General features: G+C 43.2%; 1 protein-coding gene across 1 annotated transcript in view; it reads right to left on the bottom strand.

The window, feature by feature from the left end:
• Positions 1-7,049: 7,049 nt before the first annotated feature.
• The window catches only part of LOC109631885 (ubiquitin-conjugating enzyme E2 E2), a 56,824-nt gene continuing 49,779 nt past the window's right edge, over positions 7,050-14,094 (bottom strand). Inside the window, exons 6-7 of the mRNA XM_020090919.2 lie at positions 12,728-12,875; positions 7,050-7,819 (exon numbers count right to left, since the gene is read on the bottom strand). Coding sequence (XP_019946478.1) covers positions 7,722-7,819; positions 12,728-12,875 — 246 coding nt within the window. The 3' untranslated portion in view covers positions 7,050-7,721. The remainder of the gene's footprint in view (positions 7,820-12,727; positions 12,876-14,094) is intronic.

Below are 14,094 nucleotides of genomic sequence, written 5' to 3'. Positions count from 1 at the left end.
ACACACACACACACACACACACACACACACACACACACACACACACACACACACACACACACACACACACACACACACACACACAGGAGCTGAACCGTTCAACCATTGGAGCCATAACTTCTGCAGGAAGCCATGAACCGACTCAGACATCTTTCTAGTGAGGTTGATGCCTCATTGTCTCTCCTGTGTGTCTCCGGGACCTCACACACCTGCGGCAGGTGTGATCCTCTGCTCCTGCTGAATCTGATGTTATCTTCCTCCTGCTCACTGTCAACCACAGAGCTGCACGCATAAAACACAGACATGCTCCATCATGTGTAGGAAGCATCATTACCAGGCCTCCTCATTACTGGGAAGTAATAAATTGATGCTGCTGTTAGCCACCAGCCGGAGTTACTGCCGAGCTATAAACACAGCGGCGGAGTGCATGAGTGACACTTTTATAAAGGACACTTTACAGCTAACATATGACATGTGCTGCGGGTTAAATAAACATTAAACAAAGTGATAACGTGGCACTTTTATTGACTTCTCTCAGCATGTGGCTGTAACCCAGTGCAAAGCTTCTTACAATGAGAAGGTTCTGGAGAACTATCAATATAACATTTTGTTAAGGACAGAAACCGGCTTCACATATTTGAATCCCTTGGTTTTGGGTTGGGCAAGTAGTAACTATGGTGAAGGTTAGAGTAAGTCTCCAGGAAATGAATGTCCTCTGAAATCATTGAGACATGACTGCGTGTGTGTGTGCCAGAGAGAGAGAGTGTGTGTAAATGGTCTTTATTGATATAGCACTTTTCTAGTCTTGCTGATCACTCAAAGCACTTTTCAGCATACTTTTTTGAGTGCATCTACAGGCAGCACTCCCAAGGACACTTCGGCATGCGTAACTGGGAAGACAGTTATCAAACTGACGACTTGCTTGGAGTATGACCCGATCGATCCCTGAGCCACAGCTGCCCTGTGTGTGTGTGTGTGTTAGTGAAGAAATTAGGTAATGGTAGGTTGATTGCACACAGTTAGTTAGTTAGTGGGTTAGTTAAGAAAAAGAAGAATAAGAAGTCCTTTATTAGTCCCACGATGGGGAAATTTGCTAAATCTAGTAAGTTACTTATGTGTTTATTTCGAGCCAAAATCCGAACATATAAGCACATCAGAAAAAGGCACAGCAAACAAGTGGACTTAAACAACAGATGTTCAAAATAAATAAACCGTGTTCGAAAAGGAGTAAGAAGTTAATACCTATCAGGTCCTATCTATGTTGGAATGTCCAAAGATGAAGCTGAGATGATGAAGGGTTTTGAATTAGATAAATGTTTCACTGCAGGGCCCCTCTGGAGGTAAGGGCCCCAAGATTGTGGAGTATTGCAAGTGTCACCTTAAAAGCCCTTGAGTCCACACACTGGTTCATACTGTGTTAACTAACACATTTGCAGTGAATCAGACCAACTCCTCATGGTGACTGTTTATTTGGGCGTCTGCCACTGAAATGTCATTTAAAATAATAATAATCAGCCACATGTGGTTGAGAAAAAACTGTTTATGTTGACCTGCTTACAACAGCATGTCTATACTAACTGACAGCCCCTCCCCCTCTCCAACACATCACACCTTTGTTCACAGACCCAGTGTGGCCGTTACACTCCTATCGATCATTACCTGTGCAAGTGCAACATTATTATTCATTATTATCCTCCTGCAGTGTTAGGAAGGGAGGATGACGACTGCCCAACCCCCCCCCTAATTTCCACCCCTCCTTGCGCCACCGATGTGTCAACCATAATTAACTCTGCCACTGTTGCTCCACTTTGCAGCTCAGCCAGAGACTAAAAACCGAAGCCGAGCGCTGCACCCCCACTCAGACATGGCAGCTGTGAGGAAGGCCATCGACCAGTGATGGCTTGTTCTGTAAAGTGCACGCTCTGTTTGCAGCACAGGCAGTATGGCCGCCCACACTAACCATAACCCACTGCTCTCCTCAGTGTCTTCCCCCCCGGCCTGTCAAATTAAATAAGAAAACAGAAGCCAGGGATGTCATCATATATCTTGTTTGTGTAAAATGGGCTTTTGTGAACTTATAAACTTGTGTGAACTCGTATTAAGTTGTGTGCGTATATATTATCAGATATCTTGTTTCTGTGAGTTGACTTTGCTGAAAATATACAAGACCTTGTTCACACAAGATAATCACTTGTGCAAATTTGAGCAAACATGTGTGAACTTGTGTTAATTGATGTTAAAGTCATATTGATATTTTGTTAAGACATCAGGTAATACCTGGCTTTTGTCTGCACAAGTTATTATCTTGTGTGAGTAAGATAAAAAAAACATCGTGCTGGGGAAAGAATGTAAGTACATAGACGTCTCAACCATTGTTACAGCTTCTCACTCCGCTGGCTGTGAAGTAAAAAATCACAAAATTATGACTAAATGGCAACAACAACAGCATGTAGGAGATCACAATGAGAAATAGAGAAACCTAAGGACAAATTATAGCAAAAAAATAGTAATACCTTCTATTTTGATCAACTTAAAGACTATTATTACCTCTGCGGAGGAGGTTGTGTTTTCACAGCTCTCTGTTTGTTTGATAGCAAGATTACACAGAAAGAACTGACCGTATTACCATGACATTTGGTGGAAGGATGTGGTGTGGGCCAAGAAAGGGGCCGACAAATTAAGGTGTGGATCTGGATCAGGGTGCAGAATTGTTTGTCACATGTTAGATCGATTTTTCAACATTTTCATTGATTTCAGAGAGAATCATTCATGGATGTTGATTAAACATTTTTTTGGGGGGACTGATATTTAAGAGTGTGTGACATTTTTTGCTCTGATCAAAATAAAAATCTGGATGTATGGGACTGTTCAGCCTTGGTGGTTTATATTTTAATTAAATATGTAATGTTATTTCATTGATGTGTTTAAATAGATAACTTAACTGCATGGTACTTGGTCTGGTGTCTTGTATTTTGTTGTTTGGAGTATTTGATAAAAAAAGCTTTCTCACATTAATTTATCTATTCTGCATGAGCAATGGACTAAGTATGGAAAGACAATAACTTTTTTCATGTTGTAACTGTATGCTGTCATACACCTCACAGTACTACAATGAAAATAAATATAACTAAAAAGATAAGTACCTGCTCTAGTCTCACTCCATGTGTTTGGTGCCAAAGGTCTAAAGCCTGCAGAATCTAATGTGAGAACGAGCGAGGGATCCCCCACTGGATTCACAGGGAGCGAGTTGGGAGTTGGTGACACTTCTTACACATGACAGACAGAAAAATAAAATATCTAAGGATGGAAAAGTCGTATATACACTTAGGATTCACTGACAAAGGTGTCAAGAGAGAGCTGATGCTGGTGTTGATGTGCTGCAAACAAAATCCGCAGCAGCAGCAGAATTAAAAGGAAACCTGCAGAGAAAGCCCGGACACGATTCTCCGGAGTTCCTCCGCAGATCATGCCTGAAAACGGTTTAGCAGACAAATCCCTTTCACAGTAGAAGTCAACGTTGTTGTGCTCTCTGCTTTATGCCGCTGACTTTTATGAGGTATGTTTTTCCACCACAGCCAGGGGAGGATTTTAACATCATCACAGCTCTGAATCTGTTGTGAAGTAAAAGGAAAAACCTCCGTAACTCTGAAGACACTCCACACTGTCCATGGTAATAACATGAAGCTGTAGTATTCCACTTGTAGCAGAAGGAGGATTTCAGTCAACACTTTAAACCCTCTCAGCCTCTCACGCCTCGTGTTAGAGTCCAGGTGCTCCCATGAAAACCTGCAACACATTACAGCTGAACTGCTTGTCCTCATGAGGTGTGTTTGAAATAATGTCTGTGCAGCGGGGGGTTAAACGTAGTGCCTGTCAGTATTTTGGCTCACGGCTGCAGACGTAATGGAAATGTATGTTGCTGCCAGTCAAGACAGCTGCTTTCTCGTGGTATTCTACTTCCATTAGAAACACATTCTGAGGGGGTTTGTTAAATTAGAGGAGAGTATAACGAGACTGCTGAAACGGGGTTGAATACCTTTTGACTTAACACAGATCATCTAATTAATTAAAGCCAGCTTTATCTCTACTGATGAAACGAGCTGATAGATTGCTCGACTACGCACTTATCATAAAATCTGACCTCAGTTCAACTTACAGTTTCACTCAGGGCTACGTTTCTGTAACAGCATACAGTGATCTAATAGAACTATCCGCTTGTACCTGCAGGATTTGATTGTGTGCGTTGCTAAAGGATGCATTGAGTTAGAGCAAAAGAAGACCCAGTGTATTTGTAGCTCTGCGCTGGGACCCCTGCTGTGCAAACACAGTGGTCTCATTGAAATGAAACAGGCGGCATGTGTTGTTCTCACACAGTGCTGAACGCAGCCCGAGAAAGTGTCTCATCAGCAAGAACTTGGAAACAGAAGTCACAGTTGTAGCCGTCCACACATATTATAAGCTGCTCTCAGACATGCACTGCAGTCTGGACTTTGTCCTGAAAGGGGCTGTATGTGAGAATGCAAATGTCTGAGTCAGTTGCTCCTGACATCTTCCAGAACTTTTCCTGCCTGGTAATTCACAGTGAGCAAGTAGGCCTGTCGATGGCGATTTTAACACTCGATGGATGCAAAACTGAAAAAAGATAAGACAAACAAATGTCTCAGGATGAAAAAGAGGTGTCGGAAGATCCAGACAAATATATCAAGGTGCAAAGATGACGAGATTCAACAACGTTTGGCAACAGGGGACAACACTGGTGGACCTTGGAGGTAGATTCAAAGTGCTGTACACTACAGGGACATTAAAGAACAACTGACTTTTTCCAACACTTCTGACCTGTACCATTTCCTGCTGCGTCCTTGTGAAAGACAACATTTCTGGAACCAATTTCTTCAGCTCTTCACTATCGTCCCTGACAACATCCCTTATTGATTCAGACAGATTTTCTTCTTTCTATTCATTTTCCACAGTCGGTCCAGCCACTGTAAAAACATGTTGATTTGCTAAACCGAGTCGTCTTTAGTTAGAAGGTCAGCGGTTTGATCCCAGTCCTCCTCATTCTGCATGAGCAGTGTCTTTGGGTAAGATACTGAACCCAAACAACGTCACTTCTCATAGAGAAAGGGCTGCACATAGATTATGTATGTGTGTGAATGGGTGAAAGGCAAAAACTTCACAGCGCTTTATAAATACAGACCAGATTCACGTGACCACTGTCAGTAACAGTTAGAGCTAAGATGCTGATGTAAAAAGGCTGCGGCTCATGTGTTTTGTTTTCACAGATATCACAAATTCAGCCATCATGAGCCCCTAGAGGTCATGTTCACAAAGCATGATTTCCTGCTGTTGGCTGCCACACACAATTTTGCCCATTGGATTTTGGTCACAAAATGGAGCAGCATGTCCTGGATTTTTCCTCTCAGGCTACAGGCAGCACTGTAGAGGTTGAAGTCACTGAGTGGAGTCTGAAAAAAATGTCTGCAGACACTTTTCAGAGCGGCCACAATATCTACTCCTCCTCTGCTTGTTTGTTTTGTTTAATTTAATCGGCACTTTCCTTAATATCCTCCCAAAAATGCAGAAATAAAACACCCGTAGAAGCACTAAGTTGTAAAGCACTAAGCCAAACAACGTTATCTATCATTTCTATCAAAGAAATTTAACTTCTTTTAACTCCAGGCCCAGAGCCCACTGAAGAGTATCTTTAGTTTTGTAGAATCCTGGCCTAAAAGAAATTTCATGCTTTTATAAGGTCATGTTCACAGAGCACAGCGCTGTGTAGAAACAACAACCCCCTCATTCACTTCAATCAGAACACCCAGTAGGAACAGTGAAGGGTGCCGGTGCTGCAATGCACTGCAGCAAATTGTGAATGTGCACATTCCTGGTAGATTACTTAGTCATGTCAAAGTGGTAAATCTGCCCAGGAATCATAATGACTGAGAATAAAATGACTGCTGCTGTAATAACTATGCAGTCGCCCTTTGTGGTGCTATTATAAACACTGTGCAGTATTTTGACAGCTGATAAGCCTTCACACTCGTGGATCTATCACTCAGACTTACAGAATCACATTCATCATCTCACTGGGACCTGAAACAACCTGGCAACTTTGCCTTTTTCATCCCATTGCTCAGGGTTTCCCCAAAGGTTTTCAGAAAGCTTAGGTTTGGTTTCCTTCTGATTCAAAGGGCTTTAAAAAGATTTGTGATCTGCACAGTTTTAAATGGTCGTTTTTCAAAACAATAAATTCAGAGCAGAATTTCAATGAACTTATATTTGACATATAATAAATATTAACTCTGTGGGGATCTACTTTTGTATACACACAATATGGGGTCTTATTTTCCTTATTCTCATGAAGTAAATCATTGCATTAAAAGGTGAAGACATGTTTCAAGTAATAGGGTTAGGCAGTAGTTTTAGGTTATGGTAAGGCAATGTAATGTCCTCTGAAACACAACTTTTCACTTAAGGTGCCGTGAAGCCCACTACTGTTGCTACTGTGTCGCACTTAATGTCGACTTGTGATTGGACGTCTCAGGACTGATGTTAATACCAGATTGGAACAGGGCCTGAGTTTTACAAAGGCACTGTTTATATAACTTCTGCACTGCATGTCTAATGGGTAATAATTCAAATGAATATAAAAAATAAAATCTAAATATCAAAATAACATAATTTTTTTTTAGAGGAAGACAAACCATAACCTCCCTCCATCTAACCATTCTGCTTCCTGTGGTGAGCCCATGATGACTCATTTCTAATAGGAAGTGGTCAGCGCATACACACGTGTTGATACGTGTACACCCTAACAAAATCGTACTGCTAAAATTAATCATGACTAATGGAATACCTTACCATGACCTTAAAACATGTCTCCACCTTAAAATGTGATGATTTACACTATGTGGACTTGCTTTTCGTCCCCAGAAGCACAGCCCCTATAATGTGACTGTGTAGACAGATTTAGGTCAAACCTTAACATGAGAAATATCTGGACCACACACACACAGACACACTGAAGCAACAGATTGAGACAGGCTCGGTCACATTACAGCCAGTGTTTAATTGAGTATTCAATGAGTATGTATTCTTACAAGGCATTAAATGTACAGCAAACTACCACTATCATCATACACAGTGATGGGCTCACTCCATGCCAGAACTCTGAACTCCGCGGGACAGAAATAATACCATGACCACATGTCCACTGTAGGAACACATATCCTGATGCCATGCACTAATATTGACCATGAGCTGTAAAACCACTGGAGGGAAACAAACTAAACAAACGCACTCTGTATGATCATTTTTACATGAAACCATCACATGAAATGGGAATAATACACGCACTCTTAGATAGAGAAGATGACAAGGGTGGCAACAATGTTATACACAATGCAATAACAATAAGAACAACAACATCAACAAGAACAATAACAGTATTAAAGCTTTTCATGACCATATCAACATTCAGTGTATTGGAAAATACAATCCCAATAGACTCTTTGTATAAAAAAGAAGCTTTTCAAGTCAGCATGGAACAAATAACAGTTCGTTTTTCAGGGACGGGGGCAGGGTGGATGACAGGGGCGGGTGTGCTTCCATAGATTTCGGAGGAGGGGAGGTGTCAGAAGTGTGTGTGTGTGTGTGTGTGTCTGTGTGTGTGTGGGTGTGTGTTGGGTGGGGTGGAGGGGTCCTGGTGCAGTTGAGATGATCTATGTGGCGTAGCGTTTGGTCCACTGTTTGGCTATCCTGTCGTGCTCAGCTCTGTTGGTCAGGTACTGTGTGGCGATGCTTCCCACCAGAGGGTCGGCTGTAACACAAGAGAAGCGAAGTCAATGAGACAACGAACAACAAAGTGTTGCAGCGTTAAACCTTTTGTTTGAAACCAGCCCCTGGATTATCAGTCATATACAATGAGCCCAACATGGTGGCTAACAAGCAGTGGTGTCGGGTGAGGTTTTTCTCACAAGATCAATACATAACCATTATTTCAGGTTATACTTTCGTTTTGTTGGTCTGTCTGTTAGTGAGCAGGATTAGGCAAAACTTTAGGACTGGTTACCACAAAACTTGGTGCAGCATGGGTCAGCTCATTGAATTCTGGTGTGGAAACGAATAAATGGGTGGATACAGGAAGTTTGTTTCACTTTCTCTGCAGCGTTTCCCACAGAATTCAATCAATCTATGTGGGTAGCGAGGGTGCACGTGCACATCGCTCTCGTGCGCAACAGATTCTGACTGACAGCTCCACAGACTAAAGAGAGAAAAACAGGTCATCACGGGGGATAGAGAGAGAGAGAGAACTGCATTCTATGCCACTTGCAGCTTGAGCTAAGACTAGGGGTCTGACTGACTGCGTGAATGCTAACAACTTTACGGACTTGGCGGTGGTGGTAATGTGCCGAGAAACAAAAAGGAGTTTTATTACAACCAGTGAAAACCACAGTCAGACAAATGGGGGTCTATCATTCCTGTGGTCTGAAGTGAAGCTTGTATCACATGACATAAAGCACTTTCATCGACGGGAAAGTAAAATGCACATGCTGTTATAAATCTGATGTGATCACGGTGGGCTGGCAGCAGCGCCAGCAGCAATCGCCCTGTGCCTTCGCGTCTGTTGATACACCGCACACGTCCGATTGGTCAACAGCCACCATCATGAATTCCCTCCGGCTCCTCAATTGATCGTGCTGCTGCTCAGTTCGTTGCGCCGCTGGTCAATTTCTCAGTGAGGTGACAGAGAGAGAAACAAATTCCCAGAGCCTCTCCTCCACTCTGCTTGGCCTCAGTCTGTCTCCTGTGGGGCTTGGCCTGCTGACGGAGCAGTGCGATAAGCTTGGCTGAGCAAGCAGCACCAACACCCCCTCCAGTCCCTACTAGGGTTTCAATGATGAGGGTTTTTTACAGGCGTATACCCACATTTGATGACGGATGAATGGATCCCTACATGTCACGGTGGTGCGGCTGGAAGCATCTGACTTCAGTTAAGACCTCAGATTGATTTTCTTCTGAATTTCCCGAGTTATTTTTCTCATTATGTCACAACTGTATTATTTTATCCTTTCCTTGTCTGACACATTTTGATTGTCCTTTAGATTAGACTCACATGTTGACTGTCATTCATTAAGCACTTCAATATCGAGCCCTTTGCCTTTGCCTGTCAGTCATGCATTTCATTCCCACGCTGGCGGACCAGCCGTTAGGGAGCCGCTTAAGGTTCATTGTCTTCCCCAAGGATACGTTGACATGCTGACTGGATGAGCTGGAAATTGAACCACTGACCCTGCGATTGGGGAACATCCCACTCCACCTGCTCCAAAAACCCAACTATTTACATTGTTCAACACCATTAATGTATTTGAGGGGACTGCTGCCCATTTAAAGTAAGGCTGCGCTGAGATTTCATATCCAGATACATGTTATATTCCTCATGACTGTCGTTTTTTTTTTCTCGACTGTGTAAACCGGCACCATATCTTTGCAGACTTGTAGTTGCAATCATAGCATTGTCACATTGTCATGACTCTCTGTGATATATTGTGTACTGTTGTTTTGATCACTGAACTATTCTTCAGTGGCTCAAATCTATAAACCCTCTCAATACACGATTCTTGTGTAGGAGGTAAAAGAGTCCATTTCCATGCATAAAAACAGTCGGAGGGACATTTTGAACAAATAGAAACACTTTGCCGGGTGATACTTCATACATGGAAGTTTGTTTCAAACACACCCCGGGGTTTCTAACAGTGAACGATGCTATTCTTTGAGGTGGTGGGATGCATCTGATGTATTTTTTCAAAGTGTGGCCGTATCCTGCTAGCTTTTACAGGAATAACAACCCTAGCCTTAAGTCTCAGGAGTCACTTTGTCTTACAAGAAAGGACAACTTGATGCAAATGTCCTTTGATGAGTAACATCTTGGAGACAATCAGACTTGTTTTGATTCCCCTGGGAGCACATAGTATCTAACCTCATGACTTCAATGCTTTATTAGGTCTGATGGATTTTAATTTTAAAATGCTAACAAGTTTCAACTTCATTTTAACATCCATGGAAAAAGCTACTTTTACAGATTCCACAAAGACAGTGAACCCAGGTCAGACCTGAATTTCAGGCTTTTCTCTAACACATAAGGACACATTTTTGTGAAATGACTTTGGTAATTACACAGAAGCCAAACAGTTTTTATCTCTCGTAATCTGATGTGAGTCCAGATATTCAAGCCCTCTGTAAAGGCAGAGTGAGGCAGGTTCTACTACAGCTTTGACACCCTGAAGCTACTGAGGAGCAAAAAGCAGACACATTTAATATAAAAGGTTGTCCTCATATCAGCCAGATATATGAGCTAACCCAGACAGCAGCAGCAGAATTCACTCAGGAGGAATCCCTCAGGGTTTGAAAAAAGGCATTTTCTTTTTTGGATTTTCTACAGAAATTGAGCGAGAAAAAAAATGTGGAGAAAAAGGGAAGACGTGCGACAGGGATGGAGTTGAGCCCTGGACACGCTCCGACATGGCATGTGGCTTAGCTCCAATGAGCCACCAGAAAGCCGCAGGTAGGTCCCAGCTTGAGGGGCCGTGATGCTGGTGTTCAGTGTGGGATGACGACAGGAACGGCAGCTGTGGGAGGGTTGATTAACTGTCATTCCATCCTCTCTCCCCCCCCCCCCGCTTTAATGAGCTACATGCCAATGATATCCGCCTGCACAGGGAGAGGCAGTCTTCAGGTGGGAGGAGGTGCAGAGGAAAGGAGAGATATTTTTAGGGCAGTTCAGATCCAGCGACCACGCTCAACATTTGAGGCAGGGTAAAAAAAAATGAAGTGATGAGAGGTGTAGCGAGCAGACTGATTTTGATGAGGCAAGCGGCAGAAAGAAGGATAAGGTGTGTGTGTGTGTGTGGGTAACAGGGAGGAGGGGTAATGGGGATTTTTCTATTTTGGCAAGGATGGGGTGATGATCAAGTCTTTTTTTGTATCATACTTAAAAGGAATTTCAGCAACATCAGAAACCACTGAAGAGGACGAGGAAAAGCTATTCTCATTTTCGCCCACGGAGGAAGAATCTCCACTGCTACATTTATCAAAGAGCAATCCCCGCAGAGAGGACACAAGCTACCATCAGAGGTCTTCACTATCAGCACTATTCCCCCTGCTCATTCCCTTCTATTGACATGTGAAATCACCTGCCATTCTCCTGGCCTCTTTTCTTACCTTTCCCTCTCTCTTTTGCTCTGCCACATTCTTTCCTGTTCTTTCCCTCTGAACCACACATTGGTATTGATGCTTTTATCACCTCTGCTTGCCCACTGTAATACTTTACATCAAGAGACATCAACAGTATTCGTACCTGAGGCCCAGTGGACCCACGTTTAACTGGTCAATAAAAGACAGATTGAATTCCCTGTTCCTCTTTGCACTGCTGGTGAACTGGGCCATAATGGATCGAATTAGCTTTAAAAATGTTGACGTCTCAGTGAATGGCGTCAGCTGTTTACAGGATTGTGTTTAGCCAGCCGGTCCCTGATATATATTGCATGGACTGTAATGAACCGAGCAGGAAAGTCCCGGCTCGTGCTTTACAACACTATATTTCAAGAGGACGAATACAAATGGTATGAATATTCTACAATCATTAATTCTGCTTTCATTTCACACAACTGACACACATTCACACTAAGTGCAGCCGTGGTTACTGAAGAGAAGAGTGATATTTGTTGCTGTGTAGAAGCCTCAGTATTAATCACTCAGTGAAATCCTCTTTCCGTGTAATCAGCAGGGGCAGAGACCTTCAGTCACTTTCACTGGATGTGAAGGCACTCAGAGTAGAGCTGTTTTCAGACATTTCCTGCAGAGGAACCCAGGAGTATTGAGTCTGGACTTTCTCCACAGTTTTCATTTCAAACATGCACAATGCAGCAGGAGATTTTCTGCTCAGATGTGTTCACAACAGTAACAAATCCTCTGTGGGATTCAGGTGAGGGGTGGTGCAGCAGAAAGAGGATGTAATGTATGAATTCCACATGGTTTTTTTTTACCACTTTTTTCACTCAGAGATATTTGTTTTCAATTTGTTGAGCGTACTAGGGGGACAAAGCGGAAAAAGTCTGCAGAAACTCCAGAGGTCCTCACTCGGACATTTGTGTTCACACATGCATCTCCTCTTGAGAAACTGCAGCTTATGATCATTTTTTTCCAGCTTCTTTTCATTTTCACACCTTTTTTCATTTTACACCACAAACGCTTTCAAGAAGTGACTGCTTCCCCCATTTGTATGATTAACTGCATCAAGACCACGAAAGACGAACAAAAACATTATTCACCCGAGACAGTCAGATGAAACACTGAGCAGTCTTAACTCAGGCGTTCTTAAATAAGGTCCTCCACTTGAACTGTAGAACTGGAATTGATTCAGTGAGTCAGGGCTTTTCTTGCTCCTTCAATTGCAGCCGAAAGACATGTTGATGCAGCAAATTAAGTCAACAGATCCTGTTGAAGGGGCTGAAGATTCAACCAGCAGAGTTTCTATCAGTGCAACAAGCCTGTCTAACCTCCAAGGATCCTGCTGCACTACAAAGAGCCTGATTTAAACCTCACGGAGACACACTTCTGAATACATCATTCACACAGAATGGACATGTCAGTCAACCTGTCGCAGCTAAAGCTGGGGAGAGCTGCAGAAAGGAAAAGTGTGTGTGTGTGTGTGTGTTGCATATCTCACCAGGGTTGCAGTCAGTGAGCAGGGAGCAGATGGACAGCAGGACCTTGGAGATAGTGAGGGCAGGACTCCAGTTGTCCTTCAGGATGTCCAGACAGATCACCCCCTGACTGTTGATGTTACAGTGGTAGATCCTGGTGCGGAACGTCACCTGGAGATAACACAGTGGGAAAGTTAATTTAAAACAGCTTTTTAAAACCAAAGCGATGAGCTGTAACATGCTAAAAGGCAAAGTTAAGCTGAGGGGAACTGAAGAGCTACAATCTCCACGCTTCACATTAGTCATTTGATCCATCGTTAAAAAACACAACGATTGTGTTATAACTGTCCACACATCTTATGATTTTCCATCACAGTATGAAAAAGCAGATGAACATTTTCTGATAGTAAAATAACACAGTTAAACATTCAGCCTTGGCAGTGATATGCATCATCTGCCTTATGAAAGGACTCTGTGAATATAGTGAAAGAAAATCAATGACTGGGATTAACCACAGCTGCTGTTCTCACCAAGTCAGAGACACACACTTTGTAGTCGATCCATACAGAACCAAGGTGATCCTGCCCGTCCCTGAGGATCGTCTTTAGTCAACAGTGAAGTGAGGACAGCCTTCAGCACTCAGCAAAGCCCAATATCAGCACGAGGAGCACAACATCATTAAGAAGTGACCTTTGACCTCATTGTTTCTTTAAGATCGATGATGCTTACAAGGACTGGCAGTCCAGGGATGCTCACTCGCTGTTTCCATTCTCTTCCTGCCCCTTGGCTGCAGTCTGCTCTCGTTAACCCCCCCCCACCTCCCTCCTCTATCTTCTCTCATTAACTATCCATCCCTCCCTTCACATCTCCTTCTTATGAGAAACAAACAACCCTCACATGGGATCGGAGCCGAGGCACGTTGGCATGACTGAAAGGGACGTGATGGACCGACAAAGCAGCGAACGGGATGCTTTCCATTGCATGTGTGGATTTACGGAGATGTGACAGGAATAGGCGAGCGGGCGGACGCGGTGATTGATGGTGATTGGTTGAGGGCAGGTCCCGTGTCTGAAGAGGTCCCTTTCTGAGTTTGGTTAGCAGTGGTATGCTAATGCGACCGGCCCAGCAGCCATGAAAGAGATCCCCGCCTAGCTTGTGTGGTCTCATTAACAGGCTGTAATCTCATCATGGCTGACGCTAATAGATTATGATGTTGCCTCCGCATAACAAAAGCTACGGGTCTAATCCTACATCCCCTCTGTTAGTGTCATCCCTCTTAACACAACCTCCACACTACATTGTATCTCAGCGGCTCTCACTGGTTTGCAGATTTGTGTTTCTAGAGAATATTCAGCGCATAAAACACTAAAATATGAATATCTAAAGCAAA

This window comes from Paralichthys olivaceus, chromosome 20, assembly GCF_024713975.1.
Source record: "Paralichthys olivaceus isolate ysfri-2021 chromosome 20, ASM2471397v2, whole genome shotgun sequence".
Classification (NCBI taxonomy): Eukaryota; Metazoa; Chordata; class Actinopteri; order Pleuronectiformes; family Paralichthyidae; genus Paralichthys; species Paralichthys olivaceus.
This window is presented reverse-complemented; position numbering and strand designations above follow the sequence as displayed.